At 32.5% G+C, this 25,413-nt stretch overlaps 2 protein-coding genes across 5 annotated transcripts; both read left to right on the forward strand.

Moving 5' to 3' along the window:
• The first annotated feature begins 1,662 nt into the window (after positions 1-1,662).
• LOC128156966 (mucin-2-like) lies at positions 1,663-12,059 on the forward strand. 4 transcript variants are annotated; one of them, XM_052819309.1, is made up of 13 exons: positions 1,663-2,025; positions 2,777-2,829; positions 2,931-3,887; positions 3,996-4,072; positions 4,248-4,312; positions 4,862-4,888; positions 7,110-7,273; positions 7,521-7,734; positions 8,286-8,456; positions 8,706-8,787; positions 8,952-9,074; positions 10,436-10,477; positions 10,832-12,059. In XM_052819309.1, exons 2-13 carry the CDS (start codon positions 2,778-2,780, stop codon positions 10,844-10,846), a joined length of 1,989 nt encoding a protein of 662 aa, XP_052675269.1. In that variant the 5' UTR covers positions 1,663-2,025; position 2,777; the 3' UTR covers positions 10,847-12,059. The 4 variants fall into 4 exon arrangements, with proteins under 4 accessions (XP_052675269.1, XP_052675271.1, XP_052675272.1 ...); XM_052819311.1 differs by having other exon boundaries at positions 8,709-8,787; XM_052819312.1 differs by having other exon boundaries at positions 4,865-4,888.
• Positions 12,060-14,316: 2,257 nt separating this feature from the next.
• LOC128156638 (porphobilinogen deaminase-like) lies at positions 14,317-24,652 on the forward strand. The gene is made up of 11 exons (XM_052818857.1): positions 14,317-14,450; positions 17,535-17,607; positions 18,257-18,306; positions 18,559-18,692; positions 18,930-19,007; positions 19,344-19,419; positions 19,639-19,752; positions 20,176-20,334; positions 20,654-20,707; positions 20,902-21,000; positions 21,581-24,652. The coding sequence occupies exons 1-11, from the start codon at positions 14,406-14,408 to the stop codon at positions 21,833-21,835; spliced, it is 1,137 nt and encodes a 378-aa protein (XP_052674817.1). The 5' UTR covers positions 14,317-14,405; the 3' UTR covers positions 21,836-24,652.
• Positions 24,653-25,413: the final 761 nt, after the last annotated feature.

Consider the following 25,413-nt stretch of genomic DNA (forward strand, 5'->3'; position numbering starts at 1 on the left):
TGCACAAGTCACATATTTTGTTGCTGAAACATAGTTTATATTGCATAAACTATGTTTGGACTTGCTATTTAATATGCTTTTTAACGTATCTTTTCATTCAATCATATTTCAATCGCAATTATACAAATGATATGGCATTCATTGAAATGAATAATAATCTTAGCTTAATGCCAAATCGAATAATCGAAGTGCTCATTCAATGTTAGTAAGATAAACGTTTCCTTTTGATATCTTGGGTTGGAAAAAATCGATTCTTTTAAAGGGTGGAACATATTGTCTGATTCATTTTAAAAATAGTTTCGTATCTATTGACACAAATATCTTTTCCTGTTCGTGCATCAAAAAATGTAAGAACAGATAATCCAAGCGACTTCTTATTTCCTCTTGAAATTTCTAGACAACCGGGCAACTAACAAACTTCCGGTATTTCTTTATTTCCCCTACAGCTCGTTGCAGCTATACGCACTGCATAGCTGATACAAACTTTAAAAATACCCCCTCCCCCCTTATAGAAAGAAAATGTATTTTTAAAGAATGATATATGATTATGATTTAGAAATGAATTCTAGTATATCTGAACTTACATTTTTTCATGATTTTATTAAAATACCTTGATAAGGTTGTTCGAAAAATATTAGTATTCGTCCCTTTCATTTCCCGAAATAGAATGTAAATGAAGATGCATCCCAATGCAAAGTATTATGTAATTAACGTCGTCATTTTTAAGCTGAATAGATAAACTGTATAGCTTCTGATACTAAAAATTTTGTAAAATTAGGAATTCAAACAAATATGTGACACCAAGAAAACTGTTCATTCAAAAAAGAAATCATATTGTTTGTTAACCCTATCTACTGTTTTACCCTCATGGTGATATTGTACAAATGTTAATCATATATTTCATGAAATTAACAAAACAGCGAGGGATAATTCTGTCTGAGAAGAAGAACTTACCTGTTCCGCAGGTAAAACACCAACAGTTACCTCTCTTTCAAAGAATTATTTGATGTTGTTAATTAACATGAGCTATGTTGGAATTTTATATTTTGCGAAATTTATGTTGTTCGGTTTTTTTTTTAATTTTTTAAATTGTAACAATTTTTTTTAAAAATCTATTTTAATAATAATTTTATACATTTTCATGATTCTGGAAAGATGTGCATAAATAAAATACCTTTTATTAACAAGATTAAATGCAATTAATTGTCCAAGAAAATTTTCAGCAACACTCCTTTTAAATTGTTATTTTATTTCTTGGGATTTTTGTTTTCCTCTTTTGATTGCACAATTTGCAGAGTAAAAACCATTCCAGGACAAAAAACAGTATCCAAATTATATTTCTATATGATTCTCTTTTATTGTCGTATTTTTCCCAAAGCAGTGCACCGAAAAAAAAATATCTTGTAATTTCAGCGCCTTGACAAACATTCAAATGTGCATACCTTGCACTTTCATCATCAAAAACTGTTGTACAGACACTAAATCCATAAAAATTGTAAAACAAGATGATATTAAAGATTTTTATGACATCATCCTTTAAAATTCGTCGACGATAAAAATTTAGATTTTCCTCCTACTGAACACTCAGAATGTCGTAAAAGGGCACAGGCACAAAACAGAGAGAAATGGAAAAATCGATGAAAACGTGGTGAATACAGGTATTGATTCAGCACACGCGCAATAATTAAAACTACAGGTAAACAGCGAAAGAGGGGAAAAAGAAGAGGAAGACACTGTAGCGCCTGAACTGATTTAATGACCGATAGAGGGGTAAATTACATTATCAGTACCATACAGTAGCCGTTACCGTAACCCAGTGGATCCACTTATCCCTCTCTCCCCAACATACTCTGAATATAGGAGATTCCTAATACTGATGTCACTTAGAAAGTGTGGCAAGGATGTTGAGTTCGTGCACAGGTAGCGCCCTTTGAAGGATGTGATTATCTGCGCTTTATTTCTTTTTCCTGCTAAAAAGGGAGATTTTCATTGTGACATAAGGAAACTGTATTGCGTATCTTGAAGGTAAGGTACTCGAGTTTCATTTCATTAAAGTTAAAGAAAATACAACTTTAACATTGTATTTAACATTGATTTTCATAAAGTTCATTCTAGATCATTTATAAGTTACTTTGTTTGTCATGACATGGTAATGAATAGTTCTTTATGTTGATTCTTTTCTTCGTTAATTGTCCGTAAGAGATAATGCTCGTATCTTAAGCAAGCTTGTATAACTGTGACAAGACTCGCCATTTGATCACATTAAACAGATTTACCTCCTGAATCCATTTAGCGTCGGATAAATTGAATATATCTCTCTATATTATGTGCTTATGGCATTAGATCAATGTTCCTTTGGGAAGCAGCTGTGGTTATGTGAAAGCTCTAAATCGTTTTGGGCGTAGGTAAAAAGCCATCCCGCTTCTACGCGCTAACATGTTTAACAAATGATAATTTGTTTACCGAGTTTATATTAGTTACATCGATATAAATGAGCAATAAACTTTGTTAAGACATAGTTAAGACACAATTATTTCGTACCATCATCCAACTTCTATATTAGGATTTTACTTTTACTAAATTAAGGTAAAAATGGGTGTCAAAAGTTAATTTGATGTTTTATTGAATTTCTATCAAGGTAATATTAATGATATTTAACCTAGGTTACATCATTCCTTGCCCTTTGCAGCGAGTGACATGTTTTGAGAATTTTAACGACTTTAACACGGGAATCAAATCTTGTATGACAAAGTTAATTTCAACATTTTATTTTCAGAATGTCCACAAATACCAGGTTAACGAGATATGAATACATTGGTATACATATATGTAAGTAAAAAAATCGATTTCTACATTGTGCAGTTATGCTCAGTTAATGAGAAATGTATATTATGCGTGCATTAAAATCATATGAAACTTTAATATTACAGCGGTAATAATGTCGGCTGTTGTGCTAGTATCCAATTTGTCTTCAGTGACTAGTTCAACAACAGTAGCAACAACAACAACAACACTATCTCCTCAAGTAACACAGACAACAGAAAATGTAAATGTGACTTCATCATCACCTGCCGGAAATGACACAACAGAAGCGACAACAACATTACAAAGCGGATCCACCGAAGAAACAACAACAACAACACAGCCTGGTGATACATCACAATCAACAACAAGTTTAACTACAACAACAACAGCAACAACGACGAATAATTCAAACACACCACAGTCACCAGAGACGACTATCGACAACATGTCGACACAAAGTTCTACAGCTGCGATGACTTCTGAAACAACTTTAACAACAAGTGATGCGATTCCAACAACAACAGTAAATACAACTGAGGAAACTGGGACAACCACTTCGTTGGAAACAATAACCACAGAAACACCACATAGTACCCCGGTTTCAACAAGTGAAGGTGTTGAAACGACAACATCTACTGTAGCTCCTGTTACAGTAACAACAACAACACAAGATAATAGTTCAACTACAGAAACAACAACACAAACCTCTACTGAATCAACCGAAGCACCAAGTACAATTTCAACAGATGCAACTCAGGAGACAGCAACAACAACACAAGGATCTAGTGACACTACAACTTCAAACACAACAACACCAATGCCTGTTACATCAACCGGAACACCAAATTCAACAGAAGCGACAACCCAGGCAACAACAACACAAGATTCTAACAACACTACTGCGGTGTCGGACACAACAACCGAAGCAACAAGTACACATTCAACAGAGACAACAAACCAGACAACAACAACTACAAGCGTTGAAAACACAACAACTCGACCATCTAGAGCATCCACCACAACAACCCAACCATCAACAACAACAAAATCCTATCAAATTATGCCTGTTTATCCTGATACAGGTATGGTTGCCATATACTTTTTATGGTTCTTCTGTTCAATTAATGCAACATCTCGTCTCTTAATTTTTAAAAAATTTAAATTTTTAATACCTTTTTTTTAAAAAAAAGAAAATGCTGTTCTGGAATTTACGTTTGAGCTGAGGTTCACTGACTGCACATTCAACAAAACTACCATTGAAAACAAGGTGCGTACATCAGGTATACAAGTGCACTTCAACGGTATAGAGAGAGAGAGAAACAAACATCACTGGATGTTAAGTTATTTATGATTTAGAATATCGATTTTTATTAATTATTAGTGTCGACCCATACGTTTTAATGTTTATTATTAACTGAGTTTTTTCCTTTTATTTTTAATAGCTCTCAGTGGTATCCAGTTCTGTCGACGATTGTAAATACATCAGGGTAAAAAGCATCGACGAAGGGTACATATTATATTACCTGTACATGTATTTGTACAAATTCCTACGTGTATATCTTTCAATCTAAAATTGTATCAAATGATCGTAAGTAATTCAAAGTATAAGCCACTATAAATAATAATACAAACAAAGAAGTACATGTATACTTTAATGTGCGCGTGATCGAGTAGATGTTCACATTTATTTAACGCGCGTTTATCCCTGTCCTTTTCCTTATAATACATTCCTAATCTATGGCCCAACAAAACATGAATTTACAATTTCTTTAGATAGATTCATAAGTGCAGTAACACGCAAGTGGTATCAATAATTTCATACCGCCAGGAGAGAGAAAAAATTGTAAAGCATGCCTTTTAGTTTGCATTTTTATCATTTTACAACATCCAAATATTAAACGGTTTCTAGGAAAAGCATGTCATATCAACAAAGCAAGATATATTGACTATTCGTGATAGCTAGTTTATCCTTTAGAGCATGGTTTGTGACCATGTGAAATAAATGTTATATATAGCGCTGTGAAAGTGAAAAATATTTATGAATTTGGTTTTACAGCAGCTGCCGAAGCGGACGAAGTAAAAGGTAAGGTTTTATGACTCACTCGTTTGCTCTGGCCAACACCCGGTATTTGAATCTATAATCTATACCTTGACGTGTGTAACTTCCATTTGTTTATTTTTAAATGTCACTTAAACCTCGCCTAGATACGAATCCTAGGTTTTCTTAGAATTTTCCCTATATATAGTCTGTTTTTTATGATAGGTGAGCATGTATGATTCTGATTATTTTAAATCTTTTATTATTCTCTTAATTTAAATATCCTGATCAACCATTAGTTGTTTTGAGGTTTATTCAATACTTTTTGATGAAGGTATCATGAAGCAGTTTTTTTTAGCACACCTAGGCTGAAAGCTTTTTTTGAATGCTATTTTGTCCGGCGCCCGTCCATGCATCTTTCTGTCCGTTTATCTAAAAACTTTTCACATTTTCGACTCCTTCTACAGAACCACTGGACCAATTTCAACGATCTTAGCACAAAGAATTACTGGGTGAAAAAGATTCACGTTTGTTAAAATGGAGGGACACTGCCTCTTTCAAGGAGAGATAATAAGGAATTATTTCAAATTGTTTTGTATTTTTCGAAAAACATTTGGCCAGAAAAACTAAAACTTGGATGGAGGCATCTTCAGATATTGTAGATTTAAGTTTGTTCAAATAATCATCCCCCGGGGTAGGATGGGGCCACAATGTGAGGGTCATTGATATTTTAAATATAAATATATGGAGAAAAATCTTCTTTTCAATAAACATTTGGCCAAAAAAGCTGTAATTTGTGTAGAAGCATTATCAGGTAGTGTAGATTCAAGTCAATCAGATCATGTGCCGGGATAAGGATTGGGCTACAAATGGGGGAGGGGGGTCGAATTCTTACGTAGAAATATATAAAGATATACATTTAAAATCTTTTTCCAAAAAACATTTGGTTAAAAATGCTGTAACTTATGTAGAAGCTTCAAGGGTAGGGTTGATTCAAGTTTGTTCAAATCATGATCCTCGGGGGTAGGGTGGGGTCACAACATTGGGTCAAATTTATACATAGGACGATATAGAGAAAAAAATTTAAAGATCTTTTCTTTAAAATTCAATTGACCAATAAAGCTGTGACTGGTGTGGTGGAAGCATCCCCAGTGTATTTAGTGGTGTACTCAAGATTGTTCAAATCATAATCCTCGAAGGTAGTCTAAGGCCACCATATGTTTGAATTCTTTAAAAATCTTCGTCTCAAAGACTAGTGAGCCAAAAAGCTGCACCTTAGTGAAAGCAATCTCAGGTAGTTTGGATTCAAGTTGGTTGAAATTGTGATCTTCGCGGGTAGGGTCGGGCCACAAGGGGGGGGGGGGTTAAACTTTTACATTGGAATAGGTAGAGGACAATCATTAAAAATCGTATTTAAATCCTTTGGCCTAAAAAAGATGTAACTTTAGAAAAAATCAGATAGCATACTTTAAAATTTCACTAAAGCATGATCTTCGGGCATAGGGTGGGCCTAATTGGGAGAGAGGTCAAATTTTACAAAGGAAAATTTTTTTTAGTTATTTTTAAATGTTATGATATACGGCATTACTTAAATGCAAGCTTCTGGCATATTTGACATATTGTTGATTCTTAATTTGTAGAATGTGGCCCTTGGACAATTTCATTGCCCTACGAGAGGTTTATGATTTGAGAATTGCAATGCTCAGTCGGTGCTCAGTCGGTGATATGACTATGATATCATCCTGTTACAAAGAGGCTCAACGTTTAACATAATTTATCCAGAAAAAAAGTTTCAATATATTTTTGTACAAGGTTTTTTTTTTACATTGTCCAGATATTCTGTATTTGATTCCATAAAGCTGATTTTATTTTATTGTGAGCCATGTGACCCATAGCCCTTTTGTTCAACCCTACACAAACGATTTCATTTATTTTTTTTCTTCATATGAATATCATAAGATCTTAAGTTTCCATCATATTTTTTGCAATTGTTATAGATTGATTGATTAAATATTTTATTTAACCAATATTGAAACCGAAAGTTGTTAGAAAATTATTTCTATAATTAATAAGGGAATCATTTGTTTCCCCTATGATTAATTATCTGCATGTAGTAAAAATTACAAAAATTGTTTTTATGTAGATTAAGTACGTACAAAGTCATGAGTCAAAAAAGTCATTATTTCTTCAGAAGTCACATTGGTTAAATTTATGTATTATAAATTTTATCGTTGTATCGAATGTGGCATTGGTTTGTAAATTGCAGGTCCGCCACGGCGTCGTATATCTCTGTAGACACTGCATTTGGAATTGATGCTCAGAAAGGAATCTCTAATGGGTCCAGTGTCAGCGATGATTTGTACACCGCTCTATCTAATGTAGATGATATCGATGTGAATTATCTTAACGAAACTAAGGATAACTTCACAGGTTTCTATTTGTGTTTTTATATATAATCCCTTATTATCACACAACACGCAAAAGGAATAATAAAAAGTGAATCTTAAAGCCGTACAATAAGATAACTGTTTTCAGATGCAGTACTTGTACTTTGGTAAACAATTTCATACTATTATCTATAATAAATTTCTATTGTTTGCACGAAGTTTGAAAATGTTAATATGATATTTTTAAGAGTACTACATTTTATACATTATATTTGGCTGTAAATTTACAGGTGCTTTGGCGTCCAAACAAATATGTGACTCTGATGTGTGTGCCAGTGCCCTGGTGGGTCGGCCTGGGTTTGTTTGCGTAGCTGATACTTTTACTCAAACATGTGCGATAATGTACTACTGTGACCATCAACCTATAGACTGTGGAAAACATGGCCACTGTTACGTAGAAACAGAAATCCAATCAGAGAGGGTATCCTATTCCTCTAAATGCAGGTGCGGTTCGATTAATTTAAGCTCTGTGACGAAATGGATTTTTCTATTGTTTTCATGTTGATAAGAACCATCTGTTGCCTTCACCCATTTGTTTGCTATGTCTTTTCGTGCAGTTTTGTGATAAAACAAGAACCACCCACAAAACTTACAGTTTTTTGTTGGGGGTTTTTTTCTTTGTGAATTTCATTTTCTGTGGAGTATATACATATTTTTTGGCATTTATGCCGCAATCAGTAATGTTAAAACGTTTTTAATAGAAATTTTGTATATATACTTTTACATTGATTACATATATCAAGTGTTTACATTTGTGCCTACATGTACAACATTTGCGACTAACACCTGCATGTAAGCACACAGTGCTTCGACGTTGTGTATTCGGTCATATAAACCTGTATCGATTCAATTTCTTTATTGCAAAAGACATACGTCTCATAACACTTATAATGGTGAACAATACAAACAAAAATATAGGCAACAACATATATTCAAACATATTAGGCAAAATATAGGCAACAACATATTCAAACAAATTCTGTTTCTTTTGTAAGGTGTACGCAGGAGGAGTTCTTCCGATACGAGGGTACTCACTGTACGGAGAGAGTGATGACGTGGGAGCTGGCCGTCATTATCTGTGCTTCCGCTTTCGGGGCATTGATCCTGGTCCTTCTATTCATCATTATAGTTATGTGCTGTAGGACTGCTTCTAATTCTGCTGATGTGTAAGAACAATGGATGAATTTGTACAAACATCAAAAATATTTTTTTTTTCATTTTGAAAATATCTGGATCACTAACATACATCTGTTACTGTATTGCGTAGACTTCATATTGTACATCAGTTAGTGAAAAAAGATCTCTGTTTCTTTCTGTCAAAATCAGAAGAAAAAAATGCTCCGCCAATCGTCAAACCTTTTTCTGATTAATTTATATACTACTCTGCTATTAATGCAAATATCATTTTATCTTAGAAGCTTTGAGGATTCTGAAGTGATGTACACTCCTTCGGGAATTGCCAGTGCCAACGGAAGAAATGGAAGAGATGCGTCCAAAGTAAGCTGTATAATTGAGAAATTTCTTTGATAACATATCAATTTTAAAATTCTTGGTTATAACACAGCAAAACTCACTGTGTGGTATCTTATCTTAGTATACACTATTTTATGTTTTCTTGATATTAGAGTATTATTCATTTTCTCTTGTTCTTTTTATTTTAGGGAGTTGAAAATCAGGGATATATGGAAGTTCGAGATACGTCCGGAAGTTGGAAACCGGAAGCCAGCGCCAACACCTACGCACACATAGAATCCAAGTTACGAGAAAATAACTATGATATGCAGGTACTATCATATAAAGACGAGTAAATGAAAGGATTTTAAAATCTGCATGGTAAAAAATGAGTGGTTAAATGAATCAATTAAGCTGTGCTTTTCATTTTCGGGAATTAACGCCTTTAAAAATTGCATTCCAAGGTAACCATGGTAATGTGTTTAAAAGGCTACAGAGTGAATAGTTGTGGAGATAAATATTTACGTATTTATATGGAGTCAATATTTGCGAGTGTTAGTAGCTTAGTGATTTATGCGTGGTTTTCATCATTTTTGTTCTTTTTTCAATTTGATTTTTTTAAACCCAAGATCAGTATCACGATATCAAACAGATTCACGTGACTTTTAAAAAATTACATTGGTTACACGACAATTGACAGTTTAATAGGAAAATAAAACGTCCTTGTACATGCAGTCATCATTTCCTCATGCTATTTTGCAATCAGTTCATAGATTTTACTGACAATCATCTTTAACTTTTTTTAAATGAAAATTCAAATTGTAAATATTGGTTTTGAAAAACAAATAAATCAAAATATGGCATTTTTTATTTATCTTTTTTGTATAAATCAAATAATATTTTACTCGGCAAGACATTACTTAAGATAGATAAGAATTACATAGTCAGCTTCATAAAATGATACAAGATGGACGCTTTGTTTATGGCTTATCCGAGTGAATTGATACACAATTTGTCTAATCGTCTAGACCTTTAGGTCGGGGACCTCTTTGTATACCGAAGTCCTCATTAATTTACCATTGGTTTAATAAAAGAGAGAGCCCGCGAGTGTCCCCCAGGAATTTTCTGTCTGTGTGTCAGAAGTAGTGTACGTCTGATTGCATCATACAATGACAATTAAGGATAAATTCGGTCGGGTTCGCTTTAATCAGTGGTCGTTCGTTAGCATGTTGATAATTTTTGTAAAAATATTTGTGTGCTTAAAGGTACTTCCATATATGGGTTCCTTCTGCGTATTGTCATGCTGTTTAATGATTTCCATTACGGTTTATATTGCTAAACTTACTGTTTTATGAATTTTTTAGTGAAATTAAATTATCTTTAAATATTAGTGTGGTTAAATTAAAGGCACTCCCTCATATGGGTTCTTTCTGCGTATTGTCATGCTTTTTAATGATTTCCATTAAAGTTAATAGTGATTAATTTACTGTTGGATTATGAATTTTTAAGTGAAATTAAATTATATTTTTTAATATGGAAGAAACAGGTATTGATCAATGGAACTAAATATATGTTTAATTAAAGCTGAATTTCTTTATCCTTTCTCTATTCAACACACATGCACATGTAAAACTAATGTCTTGTGTATTGCAGATTTTTTTAATCTGATGTTTTATTGTAATGTTTCTTGCAGATAAAGAGACCTCAAGTCACACAGTTCAGAAAATCGGATGAAGTAAGAAAGAAATTAATACAATCGAAAATTTTAAGACAAAAGTATTACATGAAATATCATATTTATCATATTTTTTAATGCACTACTAGTTAATTTTGCAATACACATACATGTGTTTTGTCTATATGAAGTATATCAAATAAATCAAGAATTCCAATATCTCTCATGTCTTTCGAAATTTTCAAAAGTAGTTAAAAAGATTAAATATACTATCTTTAAATGTAACAGCATCTTGTCAGATCGAGGCCAATTTTAACAAATAAAACTGAGTTAAGAATGTTTCTTTAAACGAATTATTGTAACAGTATGTAGGCATTTACTTTGTATTAAACATATAATTTCAATCAATTTCAGATTACCGAGTTTTAGAGGAAAAGGGGAGAGCATAATCAAAAAGTTACTCTGGAGAACTAAGAATTTCCACAAATTCGACTTTCTACATTTGTACCTGGGTTTTAGTTTGTGTTCATGCTTTTTTTAAAGCTATTAAATCTTAAATTGTTGTGTTCAATGGATATACATGTATATTTGCATGTTCTCAGTTCTCAGATATCATAATTTATTAATGATTGCAAATTTAAATTCAGTCCCTGCTGTATCAATGAAACATATCAACTGATACATGGAAAAAATGTGCACCATAAAATTGTGCATGTGCATGTGCTATATTTTTATATAATATAATGCATAATTTATTAAAAAATGCTCATATTTTTCTTTCTTTAAATTAGTAATGAATGAATTTATAACATTGCTGATTTTGCAATTAACATTATTTATTACATTTGTTGCAATAGCTATATCGCAATTTTTATTATTAATGATTTGTAATAGTTAACAATAAACCATTACACTTGAATTAATGCATTTTGCACTTTAGAATTCATTGTGTTAAAAACTTAAATGATACGATACGGGAGTTGTTTGATAACTGTATGCACATAATTTTGATGTAAGTAATATTATAGGGTGCTACGGGTACATATTACTTTGCCATTCCCTTGCAATGATACTGTCCTTTACAAAAGTTTAGGTTATTGGGAATCAAAATTTTTGATTCTCAATAATCTAATTTTTTTTAAAGGACAATACCCTTTATACACTACTAAATCAGGTCTCACGTTGATAAACATGGCGCATTAGGGAAATTATAATGTGTATCTGCTAATAAGTTTACATCAAAGTATAATATTCTAAAATTTGACTTCCGTGCCTCTAATTTATGATCCTGTGAGAATTTATCTTATAATGCATCGTTTTAATGACTAAAGTTTGAACATGCATGTGTCGTGATAACGCAGTCTTTGCCTTAATTAAATTAAGTGCCATTGCGTTCACATGTCCTTCATTGCCATCATTCTAAGACTGCTTCAAGGTATTGTGTATTTTTATTGATTCTGAATGTATTATTTAAATATGTATGTAATTCAATGAATATCATTGGTAAGCTTTTTGTCTCGTGCTTTAAAATATTTTGCGCAATATTGAGTCGATTATGATTTCTGAATATGAATAGATACATGTGTATTTACATGTTGGATGAATGTCAATAAAAACATGATGATATCATTTTTATAACAAATACGTTTGTCTCTTCTTCTTTTCTAAAGAAATATTTAACAAATGTATACGTAGCTGTTTTAAGGTGGAATGCTAAACGAAAATTTTATGTTTTAGGTCGTTTTAAAGTATCATTTCTAAAACATGCTCTCTTTGTTCAAAACGGGATATATGCATGCTCTCAATTATTGATGTAATTTTGAGAAAGTGGAAAATCTATTTTGGTTGCTAGTATTACACTGCAGATATTTCAATTTGGTGTGAGCAAATGCATGATATTCTATATTTAATGCAGAATGATTGTATAAATCTGTATATATCAATAAACTTCCATCCGCTCCCCGCGGGTCGTTATATGTCAATGCGATATTTCAAAACCAGGGGAGCGGATGGAAGTTCTAATTTTAGTTATACTGTGTATACAAGTGTACATGCATACATTTGAAGTGAAAACCTGAATAGAGGTGAAAGGTGCTCCCCCCTTTTTTAAAGTCTTGACTTCAATGTGAAAATACATTAAGTATGTTTGTTTAGCATGATATAAATGACCAACTATATAAGTAAATACGTGCATATGATTGTAAAAAATGGTTTTCATATAACTATCACCGGGAAAAATAAGGTGTTTCTATATATCCGGTGACAATAAGACTAAAATGCTCTAGATGTTTAAAAGCGCTTTATTTGAACTTTAGGTCGGTAGGGTGAATTCTGGAAATCCAAAAACTACACCCGAACAATCCGAAGCCTAATTCTTGACTGATGATAATAATGAACAAATGATATAAATAAGAATAGTTAACAATAGTAATTAGCACTAAAAGCATGAGTGACATACATGTATGACACGGAGTAAAACTTCAAATTGAGTGAGTCAATTATATCAAGTCCACAAAGTTAAGAGTTAATTTAAAACGATTAAGCAATTACGCCTTACGTAAACAAACGTTTTGGGATTAATGTTTTGTAAGACAAAATGCGATAAAGATATTATAGCAAATTGATAACAAATAAAGCAATGTGAATTTGAAGTTTTATACAAAATGTCTTGAATTATAGTTCATTGAAATTTCACTCCATGATATAAAACACCATGAGCACTTTGATAATCAAACTCTCTCTCATTTGCTGTAGAGTGTATATGTTTGTGTGTTCAGAGAAGGAATGTGAATACTGCCAATGCAGTCAAAAAAAACAAAAAGCATGCCACTTTATGATTTTAAGAAGCCACCCATAATCCAAATAATGTCAACCTTGGCGACTCAACATTATTAAGAACTTTGTTTAAAAAGAGACTCAGAGTGTGGTTTTTTGTGTCACGCAGGGTGAAACTCGTTCAAATTAGTGGGGACATATGACCTACACAAACATTACAGCCAAAGTCCTCGTGGTTTTTAAAAATCCTCTTTCTTAAATTAACGTCAAGACTGTCTGTCCCCTTTTATCCATGTGTGCGGTTTGTACAAGAGAACATCATGTGACTTAAACACTCAAGGATAAAAATATCTTCTTTCACTTGTATTTTCTTTCACTTCAGTGAACCGTACCATGTTATATTTATTAAATGAGATTCTAAAATCCATCTAAGAAGTTGATGATATATTTTTCTGTCGATAAATAATAGATTAATAATAATTAGATAAATTTCATTAATGAGAATTACATGGGTTGTTTTGATCACTATACTTTTTGTAACAACTCGTTGGACGCAATTAAATGGTTGGCTAATTAGTAGTAAATCTTTGTTACTTTTGCAGATTTGAATCAAATGATCATATGAGAGAATTCTGTTAAACAATTATCTGGAGGAAAAAGAAAACATCACAAATGCGGAAATATATGTGCGAAAATATTTATGGATAATTACAACAGACACATAATTGACATCGTTTTTTTAAATGTGTGTGTGTGGGTGGCAGATTTATCCAGGGGGGGGGGGGGGGATATATATTCGCCAATCTCTCCAAAATTTTAATCCGTGGGAGGGGGTCTATATAAGTACATATATTGGCCTACCTAGAACTCTAATTACTAATCTTCTATCCTATATATTTCCCTGTAATTTTTACATAAAAGATGAAAAGTTTGCAAAAATTCGTTTTAATTTCTAAAATTCAGTACCTCATTCGCATACTAACTGTTCATAAAAAAGATGACAGTATCACGTGATTATGCAGCTCTCTTGGCTAACCTTCGCATACCTCAAGTTGCTCATCTGATCGGGCTCGGCTTCACGATGTCCTTGACCGCCCTTAGGTTATAAATACGTTTGGGACTCCTCGGTATTCATCAGTAAAGCCGGAAGTTTTTTGAAGTTCTGACACGTGTGTTTCAAAACAGTCACAAATTTCTCAGTTATCTTGCTAAAATGGAAACTAAAAGTGTTGTAAAAGTCGGTTCTCGTAAGAGTCAGGTATGTTTTAACGTTTTAATGATAATTTTACTGGGGTAAGTCGAAATAATCGACAAAATTTTACAAGCAGATGGTGCTTGCCTCTGTTGATATTTTGTTTACATTTCACAATCTAGATATTGAACTGATGCTAGCAAAGGTTAAATCAAAGACAGTCTTCTTGTTTTAAAGGAATTTTATTTTGTCTAAGTCAGGAAACATATCTTTCTCTCTATACTCGAGTACATCAGCTGAACATGTTGTTATCAACCGATAAAAATTAATATAAGAAGGTGTGTCAAAGTTGTATAACATACAAATTATTGAAAATATATTTAAAACAATTCAGATTAAACTTAATATGGTGTAAATGTTCATTGCTACAGGGAACTACAGGAACATCACAATATTCATAGTTTTGATTAAACGAAATACATGTATTTTAACATGTACATCATAAAAATCCATGTCAACAACTTAAATTTAGCTTTTATTCCAATGTCATTCAAAATAATCATGGGTTTTAATCCAAGTCTAGCTTCATAATATTTTTTTTTACTTTTGCTGGTCAAAGGAATAAATTACTCCTTTCTTATTTTGATACACATATATATTGTACTATATTTACAGTACAATGTATCTAATAATTGATGACATAAAACTTAATTTTATTTTTTACCTATTAAATTCTACACATACATGTAAATACCAATAGACTACTGTACTATAGTCTTCTTGCTTATCTGAATTTCTTATCTGGGTGATATAAGTCTTCAATGTTGGTCTCTAAATCGTGAAGGAAGGAGGTTTATACTAAGAGAGGCCATGTCCCTGTTTTCTATCTACAAATAAGCCCATGTTGAGTTGTGTTCGTTTATAGATCCACCTTTAACTAAAATTTATGATCATAGTATAAATTATTTGTAAATGTAAGGTTTCTGGTTCCCATGTTCAGAAATCTGAAAAATAAATGTCCAACCCCCCACCCACCCATTTTACCTTTAAATTGAGTAGGTTATTAACATATTCACCTACAAAACTGTCATCTACAGTTGTAGTATAAAATACGGCAATATTGCATAGGGTTTTGATTTCTTTGCTGGGACTATGACCATCATGATTGATTTAGATGAATGAATCAATCCACTTATTTATAGTGATAGTGCATGTTGATTTCGCATGTTGTTTACTATGGAAAAAGATGATCAGCTTTACATTTTCATGTTGTACTATTAGCACAGTAAATTTCAAATGATAAACCTGAGTAAAAGTCTTCAAAGTCAATGAGTTTATATTACCCTTTTACTAATATCTTATCTGTAGTTGTAAATAACAAAAATGTTGTACCAATAATAAATTTCTTTTTTCAAAAACTTAAAGAAAGAAAAGATATACATGTATAAGAATGTTTCTAAAGCATTTTTATAAGGAATATAGAGCACAGCATAAAGTGGCAGTCTGAGAATATTTTTCAGATTGTGTAATATAAAGCCAGTAAGCCACATTTTAACTTTGAATGGAAGCAAATGGAAATGATTGACCTTCAAAATCATGTGACTATAAAGATTTTGGCCTAGACATTGAATGAAATTGTACATTCCATCATGTGACTTCAATATCTATTTAGGCAAAAGGTTGGCTAGATCAACATATTCTTGAATAGAAGAATTCTTGACTATCACATGACTTTTGGTTCAATCTATTATTATATAGTATTCTTTTGTCATGCATTCACATGATATATAAGAATAATCAACTTTTGCAGTCGGGACTCCTGACCAATGCTAGACACATGCATATCAAAGTATGATCCGTGCATGTCTCACCTTACGACAAAAAGTTATTTACCTGGCGAAAAGTATACTTTGGGTCAGTGATCAATGTCAGTGATAGATGCTATTGCATAGGCGTCGGAAGCAAATTGAAAGTGGGGGGGCTAGACTAATCCTCAGAAATATTGAGAAAAAAGTAATTCCCAAAATCATGGAAATCCTAATCCGTGGCGGGGGGGGGGGGGGAGTATACTATACTTCCCAAAAAAAATTTACTTACCCAAATTTTTTTTCTCCAAAATCATGAAATTCCTAATCCGTGGGGGGGGGGGCTAGTATGCTTCTGAATCTAACCTCTCAATCTTTCAAGGTAAATTTAAGAACAATATATAGTCTTTCCTGCGATAAAAACTGGGGGGGCTGAACCCTCTATCATGCTATGTTTCTAATGGTTAGGTATAACTTTGCAAAAAAAGTGGGGGGGCTAAGCCCCCCCTAGCCCCCCCGGTTCCGACGCCTATGCTATTGTACGTCTATTTCAGGAAACATACGTCACAGTGAACAACCACGTATTTTATGTTTACAAGTTGATTTGAGCAAATAACATGTCATCAGCAATACGTCATCACTTGTTGGGCATATGAGGTGTCACTGAAAAATTTACACATTAGGTTGTTCAAGTGACTCCTAGTAAATGTATGTCTGTACATGCTTCATAATTAAATTATCCTTATATATATGTTGATCATAGATGCATATGTACTTTTTCCATGAGGCCATAACATATTACACCCAACTTTTACTGTACAGTGCATATGGTTAATTTGAATGGTAGATTTAGTCCCATGCACATGTACTGCATTCTTTCAAAGTATAGATATATATACATTTACTACATCATGTACAAGGAAATGTGGTCTGTGAGGACCAAAAGGTCCACAATATATTGAGAAAATATGGTTTAATTTAATTGCAACTTTGATTGAAGAGAATAAATGTTTGCTGCTAGTGGTACTTCAATTATTTATCATGCTTGGCCATGGATGGGGAATTTTATGTACGATAAATAAATTAATATTCAAGATTTTCCAAAAAGTGACACAAGGGGATTGATATTAAAAAATTTTGTAGCATATGTCAAGCAAGCATACCTTGATTGATCGTTTCACTGAAGTAAAGCATAGAGATATGGGTTAATTTATTTATGTTGTTACTTTAAAATGCCTCAGCGCATACAGTAGATGTTCAAGTTGATATGCAAAGATTATTGATTTAATTTACATTTCATTGATTTTACTTGTTTTTTTATGTTGTTTTGTTTCGTTTTTTACAGCTTGCATTGATTCAAACCAATACTATTATCAACCAGCTGAAAAAACTCAACCCAAACCTTTCATTTGAAGTCAGTAAGTATCACACCAGAAAACAGAGAGAGAGAGAGAGAGAGAGAGAGAGAGAGAGAGAGAGAGAGAGTATGTGTGTGTGTCTAAAACATGTACATGCGCCCAGTATACACAACTTCTAGTAAAAGTTACATGTAAAACTGTGGCAACAATCTGTAAATGAAATTTTCATTTATACATAAGAAATCTTACAGATTTTTTATTACTTGATCAGTTAAAATAGAAATGCTAGTATGTATACACCAGCTGGTAGTTTGAAAAAATGATTGACAATGGTATTGATAAAATATGAGACGAAATTGATCAAGCTTGTTTTTTTTATATTAATATAGATTTTTCTCCTGCATCACTGAATAAAAATTCATGATTTACAGACACTGATAAAACTAAAAAGTTGTATTTATATAGGTGCATACCTGCACCAGGTACATGTGCATGTACTTAGCAATCTGAGGAGTTGAAAACAAAATATATTGATCCTTTTTTTTTAAGAGCATGTGCATTGTTTTTATAGGTTAAACAACTTGAACATAGGCTGTATATTTATGTACTCAGTCTAGTACATGTATCAAATAAACAACATGGAAATTTAGTACATATTACCATGATAACATGCATGTTTCATATGGCTTTGTTTGTGTGTTTTTTTCAGTTTCTATGCAGACAACTGGAGATAAAGTGTTGGATGCTGCATTATCAAAGGTATGATTCAACAACATGAAAATGACCATGACCCTTAGTTTTCACGAAATAATGGGAGTGGGAGGAAGTGTTACATGTGTTTTATCATATTCTTGGGTAATTGCTGAATAATTGATAAGTCCAATGCAAATTTGTAGAAAGGCAAGAAAATCAAAGCAGAATTGTTGATTTAGATTTATAGATACACTAGCAAACATTAAAAAGTTCATGATATTTAATATTTATGACAGTGCTATGAATGTTTACTCACAGATAGGGGAGAAAAACCTGTTTACACGAGAACTAGAGCTTGCATTGGAGAAGAAAGAGGTGGACTTTGTGGTCCACTCCCTGAAGGACCTCCCCACAGCCTTACCGGAGGGGCTGCTCATTGGCTGTATCTACAAGTAAGTCCATACAGTACCTATAGTTTTATTGGCAGTATTTATATACATGTGTATACATATGTGTACATTCTGTATGTACTGTACCATATGGAATCATGCAATCTGAGAATTCTAATCTCTCAACTGTTCATGAATATGATATTTGATTGCATTATCTAGGCCAGAAAAATTCATTGAGACGTTTTGCAGTCAGAGACAGAGCAGGTTTCAATAAGTATATTTTTTTTCTCTATTTAGGAGAGACAGTCCTTATGATGCAGTGGTGATGCATCCATCAAATGCTGGAAAGAAGCTTGAAGACTTACCAGAAGGAAGGTAAAGATATAATTACCTCAGAATTCCTTCAAAGAATTATTTCAAAGCTTCTAGCTGTAAAAACTGTTGTGAACTTATCATGACTGCATGTATAGATATTATCTATATTAATAATTTTTTTAAAAGATGAACCAGTATATGACAGACCAGAGAACTACAAATCCGCAGTGAAGCTTATTTAGAGAGAAAAATTAAACATTAAAAATTTGTCATTTGAGAGCAAAAGAAAAAATGAATATAATAAGGATTTAGAAGTCTTTGTTACAAGTACATGTAAAATATCACTCATTTTTTATCCTGTAAAACATTTGTTCAAAGCATCATTTCTTTTTTCAGTGTAATTGGAACAAGTTCTTTGAGACGAGCTGCACAGCTAGCAAGGAAGTTCCCACACTTCAAATTTGAAAATATCGTATCCTTTTCACACTGTTATGTACGTTGCTGAAAGAAACAGGAAGTAACAATACCTAAAAATATAAAGTTTCTTTCTGAAATGTTTACATAGGGAGCACATTGTTCTAGGTCAGTGTGTCTTTTGTCTAGTGTGTTTTTTGTCATTTGTTTTTTTTTTTTGACAAAGAAATTCTCATAACACGTAAAAGATTTAAGAAGTTCCTTAACTATCGATCAGAGAGGAAATCTGAACACGAGGTTCAGGAAGCTGGATGAGGACAATAAATACTCGGCCATTATTCTAGCAGAAGCTGGCTTGCATCGGATGGGATGGCCGGATAGAATCTCTCAGGTACTTACATATAAAGATATTTCTGATGGGGACTAATCATTGCAATCCAGTATTTTAATACAGTACTAAAAATTTTTACTTGAACATGTTGAAAGCAAAGTAAATATTAAGGATTAAAAAGTTGTACAGTATACTATGTTACTATGATAGGCCTGCCTTATTTTATTTTTCCATTGTTGATATTCTTACAAAGAGATGTGTAGTAAATTATAACTAGCAATTGGATAAGGCATGAAAACATAATATAGAAATGGCATCCAAAAGAAAAATTCTGTCAGATAGCATATAACAGTTTTACTTATACATTTTACAAATCAAAGCAAAGTTGTTTTTTATGTATACATTAAACTCCTTAAATCAAGAAATTCTTGTTTTCTGACAATGAATTTACTAGCATATCAATTACACTATTTTCATGGACAGGTTTTGGACAAGGATACCTGTATGTATGCTGTCTCTCAGGGGGCCATGGCAGTAGAGTGTAGGAACAGCGACCCCTTCACCCTCAGCCTCCTCTCCCAGATCCACCACCCAGAAACCGTGATTCAGTGTGTGGCAGAAAGGGCCTTCCTAAAGAAACTGGTATGTACAGCTCTTCTATTGTTAATGCCCATAGTAGCTGTTGCCTGTGGTAGTATCATTAGAAGTGCATTAAATAAACTGCGTTAAATGAATTATAGTCATATGAAAAAAAAATATAAAGTAAACAATGAATGTGAATCCCCTTTATTTTATACTGAGCTAGAGTTCTGATTCTGATATAGAAAAGAAATATTTTTTTGGATTTTTGTAATATTATACTGTGGAATGAATGTATAACTAAGGCAGGGGTCCATGCATGTACAGTGTATAGTTGTCCCTGTTGTTTGGCCTGACTTGACTCCATTTCTCTGTGTTGTAGGAGGGTGGGTGCAGTGTGCCAGTTTCTGCCTTCTCAGAAGTTAAAGATGGAAAGGTCAGTCAAAGTGAACATAAAAAGTTTTGGGACAAATACATAGAAAACAAAATTCAGCAACCAACTGTGAGAACTTGAGAGTTCAATGAATTTAGTTATGTTCCATGCATAAGCCATGTGAAATATTGTGCATATCTTGTATATGATGAAAAGTAAAGACATTTTCCAACTCTATGATTTTTGTGTTTTTACAGTTATCCCTGACTGGTGGGGTTTTCAGCATTGATGGAAAACAAGGCCGGATAGAGTATGCATGCGACAGTCTTCCGGAGTCTATTGAAGAGAAGGAAAAGGTATGGTGATATACATATACCGGTACTGTAGATTACTAATTAAAAGCAAGGAATTAAATTTGCATAAAATTGTAAGAAGCACCCCATTTTGTTTTTCTTACAGTAGTGCACTTTATACAAAATAATGAAGAAAAATTCAGTGCATGATAACAGTTTTATATTTTCAAGATTTGACACCATATGACAGAATCTAGGGTTAAGTACCGGTACTAGCGTAAAATAAGGGATCTACAGTACATGTACGTGTATTGTTTTGTCAATGAACAGCATATAATTAATGAAATAATTAAGATAGCAATTCTGATTTGGTATTTGAGTTGAATATATGAGTAAAGCTGAGAAAGTCTAATTTCTCAATGATGAATGTAAAACTGTGAAGTTCTCTCATTGCTGTATCATTTTGTACAGTTTCCTGTTTTTTGGGGGGTCATCTCCTTGATCATGAGTTAAAAGGTTTTAAGATAAATGTTTACAGATGACTATGCAGGGTTTCAATTTATTTTTCAGTTTATTTTCAGGATTAAAATTGCTCATGAGTATAAGCAGTCTTCTTAATAAATGAAATTGATTCTTTTTTTAGCCAACTGTGTCTCCAAATGGACCAAGAGAGTTTGCTGGCATCGTAGGCAGTGAAAAAGTTTCTATAGCAACCCTAGAGGTAGCTCAAAGAGTAGGACTTCAGGTAGCAGAACTTTTATTGAATACTGAGGCCAAAGAAATTCTTGCCAATGCCAAAGCAGAAACTGCAGCTGCTGTCATTGCAGAGAAACAGAAAAAAGACGCTGAAAAAATGAAAAACGAAGCAGAGAAACCCCAAGCCAATGGAATTAGCTAGATAAGGAAATTTGGTGGATAAATTAAAATAGAATTTGTCAAAGGTTATATTCTCTATGAAAGGATGAAAGAAAGCATTTGTTCATCACATACATGTATACTGCTATATTGAATTATAATATAGATGTGTAGATTTTCATCTATTTGCTAGCTCTTGGGCTTATGATAAAAATAGATGTATTGAAGGAAACAAAGATTTCTTTTTTGCAATAATGGAGGTGAGAGTTATCATTCTTGTATCACAAATGCATGAACGCAAAGTTTGTTGAAAATTTATTTAAATTGGCAATTTATGTTTGTGATGACAAAGAATTTATTTTATTTACATGCATCTTTCACTTGGCAAGAACATCCAATTGTCTTTGTAAAACTTTGGGAATTAAGTATTATGATATGCCAAAGAGACTTGTTTCAGTTATAATATAGGGTGAACATCTATTATTAAAGCAATAAGTGCCTCTGGGTTGAGCATAATGATTAATGAAATTGTTTAAAAACGCAAAAAAATATCGGATCTGTTTTCATCAGCATTATGCTAGCTTGCATTTAAAAAGCAATTCTGACTTTTTTCTTAGACTTAAGCATGTTATTGTAGAGTAAGTGGAATTGATTACCTGATTCGAAAATGGAGTTCAATTTGACAATGCTAGGAAAAAAGAATAGATTTTTTCTCATGATATGATAATGGTACTTGTACAAGAAGAGTGTATGTAGTTATTTAATATAAATGTAGTGATTTTTTAAATAAAGATTTTATTTTTTTTTACCAAATGTATTCATTTTATACAAGGAAATGAATGACATGCTTTATGTTCAATATAGTGTATATAAGATATTCTATGAAGCCATATTTATATGAATTATTAAAAATTATAATGGAAAGATTGTTATAGTTAGATTGTACTGTGTTGTTAATCTGCTGTAAAGGCAGTATTTAATGTGTCATTTCTAGTGAAATTTCTGTCACAAATATGCAAACATTCCACTGAAGCTGCCCAAGTCTATAGAGGTTTTTATATACATGAAAATTGCTGAAATGATTTTTAAAAATTGAATAATGTTGACAAAATAAAATGAGATAGTAAAATCAAAGTCATCCAACTTTTATTGATCATGTTTATTTTTTCTGTATCAAAGATGTTATTTAGAGTGTAAACGGGTTCAAAATGAACACGCAAATGGAAAAAAAAATTAGATTTGTGTAAAATGGCTATATAGTCTTTCGATTGCAATTGTATTTCTTTTTTATACACCAAATCATTTCATTGGTACATGTAAGTTATTTATGAGAAAACTTATAGCACTTAAATTATCAGATTACTTGACAAATGAAATGTTCAAATATCATAGTTAATTATTTATATTCAGTGTAACAACTCTCTTTAAGATCTTGAAATATGCATGAATTTAATCTATCCATTTCTTAAAGAAATATCGTCCACAAATATGATGTTTTTGTTAACACACACTGCCATTTACTCTGTATATAGTTATATATCAGCACGTAGGAGGGCATTTTTATTGATTTTTGCGTTATGAAAAATGTCTGAAAAGTATTTCTATTTTCAAAAGTTCTAATTTATCTTATATATGACATGTCTATGAAAGTCCCTGATCTAAGACAGCGCTTTAAGCGCTGTGATCAGCAAGCGTGAGAAATTTAGTAGACTTTCAGACTTAGCTCGGTTAATTGCGGTGGATTGGTGGTGTTTTTCCCTTTTCAAGATAATGTACTTAAGTAATTGAAAATGCTTCTATGTAGATTGACGGTGGATATCTGCAGGATTTAAGGGCTGTAGTTTAGCCTTTGAACCTCTCGCTCCGTGTGCTTAACGTCGCTTGTCTCTGGGCGGTACTAAGTATTGCTCTGTCTCTTTGTTTTATAACTTAAATGGTGGTCCTGGCTCATTAATGTGATCAAGGAATATAATATTTTTTAATCAATTAATGGAAACGTTCTCAGTCTCATTTTTAGCCAGCATCTATGATGTGTGGTATTTTAGTATTTTTTTTTTTATCTTTTTTTTAAACGAACCAAAGGCGATAAAACAGCTTTAATAACTCAATGAATTTCGTATTTTGGGAGAATACTGTTTTTACGGACGACTTTTTTTTTCTCCCTACTAAAACATATTGTTTGCAGTTCCAGTCCCTGTACAGTTGCGTCCGTCGGTATCAAAGTGTTCCCTCAGACACCCAGCTACGTTTCGTCCGTGTGCGTCTCGTGAAATCATCTTTTTGAATGGTTTTATTATTGACACATCCTTAGAATGTAAGAAGAGGCTATTAAATGCATGATTAGGCAAATGACACCCAGAGAGCTTTCTCTACGTGAACAGAAGCAAAATCCTGAGAGAAATTTTAGTTTGTTATTGATGAACTGAGTGTATTTAAACACGTTTAGAGACAAGTTGATTCAATTTATTTAATTTTTAAGGAGAAAAAGTATTTTGCAAAATAAAGGATTGGCGTATTTGTGATATTTCTATCGGTTTTAAGTGTATGAGTATACTTAATTGGTTTGCGTTGGAGAAATTTTATTTTTGTTTAACCCGTTATAATGTAATTTAATTAGGCAATGTAATTCTCTATCTGAAAATGTATTATCAAAACGAAAGAAGAATTAAAGGGTTTATAAAAAGTTGTTTTTAATTTTGCCTTATTGCGTTGTTGAATGGTTTAAACATTTGATAGGTATTTGAATGCATTGCTTATTTAGAATTACAGTTGTGCTATTTTAAAACTGAACTGTATTTGTATTGTGTACGTTGATGTACTTATTGCTATGTTACATACATATTTATTAAAAGAATAATGCCATTTTTTTTTTTAGAAAATTGTTTGGGATCACTTATATTTAATTTCAGTCTTATTGCCGTGGTGGTCCAACGGTGAGAATGTTTGCTCATTGTGTTGACCGTCTTCGGTTCGATCACCAACCAAAGACATCACGGTTTAAGTAAAACCTATTGCTATTCCCAATTAGTTTTCAGGAATAAACAGGCGCGGGTCTAGAGGTATTTTAAGAGGATTAAACAATGACAATGAAATAATATAAAGATTTACAAACCAGAAAAAAAACGATCGTGGATTGTAAAATCATATTAACGTACATTCACAACTGACTGAAAATATTGGAGTCATGAAATGCATGTGTATGCTTCTCTACATGTAATTCTGAGAGAAGTTTCAACATTTTTAGGTCACCTCATTCACTCAGTTGACCTGTTGTGATTGGTCTCTGTCCGTCGTCCGGCGTCGTCTTTCGTGCACTAACAAATGTACATATTTAACTTCTTGGACACTTCAAGACCAATTGTTAATATTTTTGGCGCAAAGCATTTCTAAGTTAAGAGGAATATAACCTGGGGCCTCATAGGCGGAGCCAAATAGGCAAAGCAGGGCAAATTTTCAAAAGTTTTCTTCACTACTCCCACACAAGTGGGATAATAACTAAATGAATGGTTATGATGTCCATGAATTCTCCTACCGAAATTGTGAAATTCAAAGTCCCTTTGTCAGGGGTTAAGACCGTAGGATGATGACAATACGGCCATATAGTAAAAATGTATTAAATCT

Source organism: Crassostrea angulata, chromosome 7 (genome assembly GCF_025612915.1).
Source record: "Crassostrea angulata isolate pt1a10 chromosome 7, ASM2561291v2, whole genome shotgun sequence".
Classification (NCBI taxonomy): domain Eukaryota; kingdom Metazoa; phylum Mollusca; class Bivalvia; order Ostreida; family Ostreidae; genus Magallana; species Magallana angulata.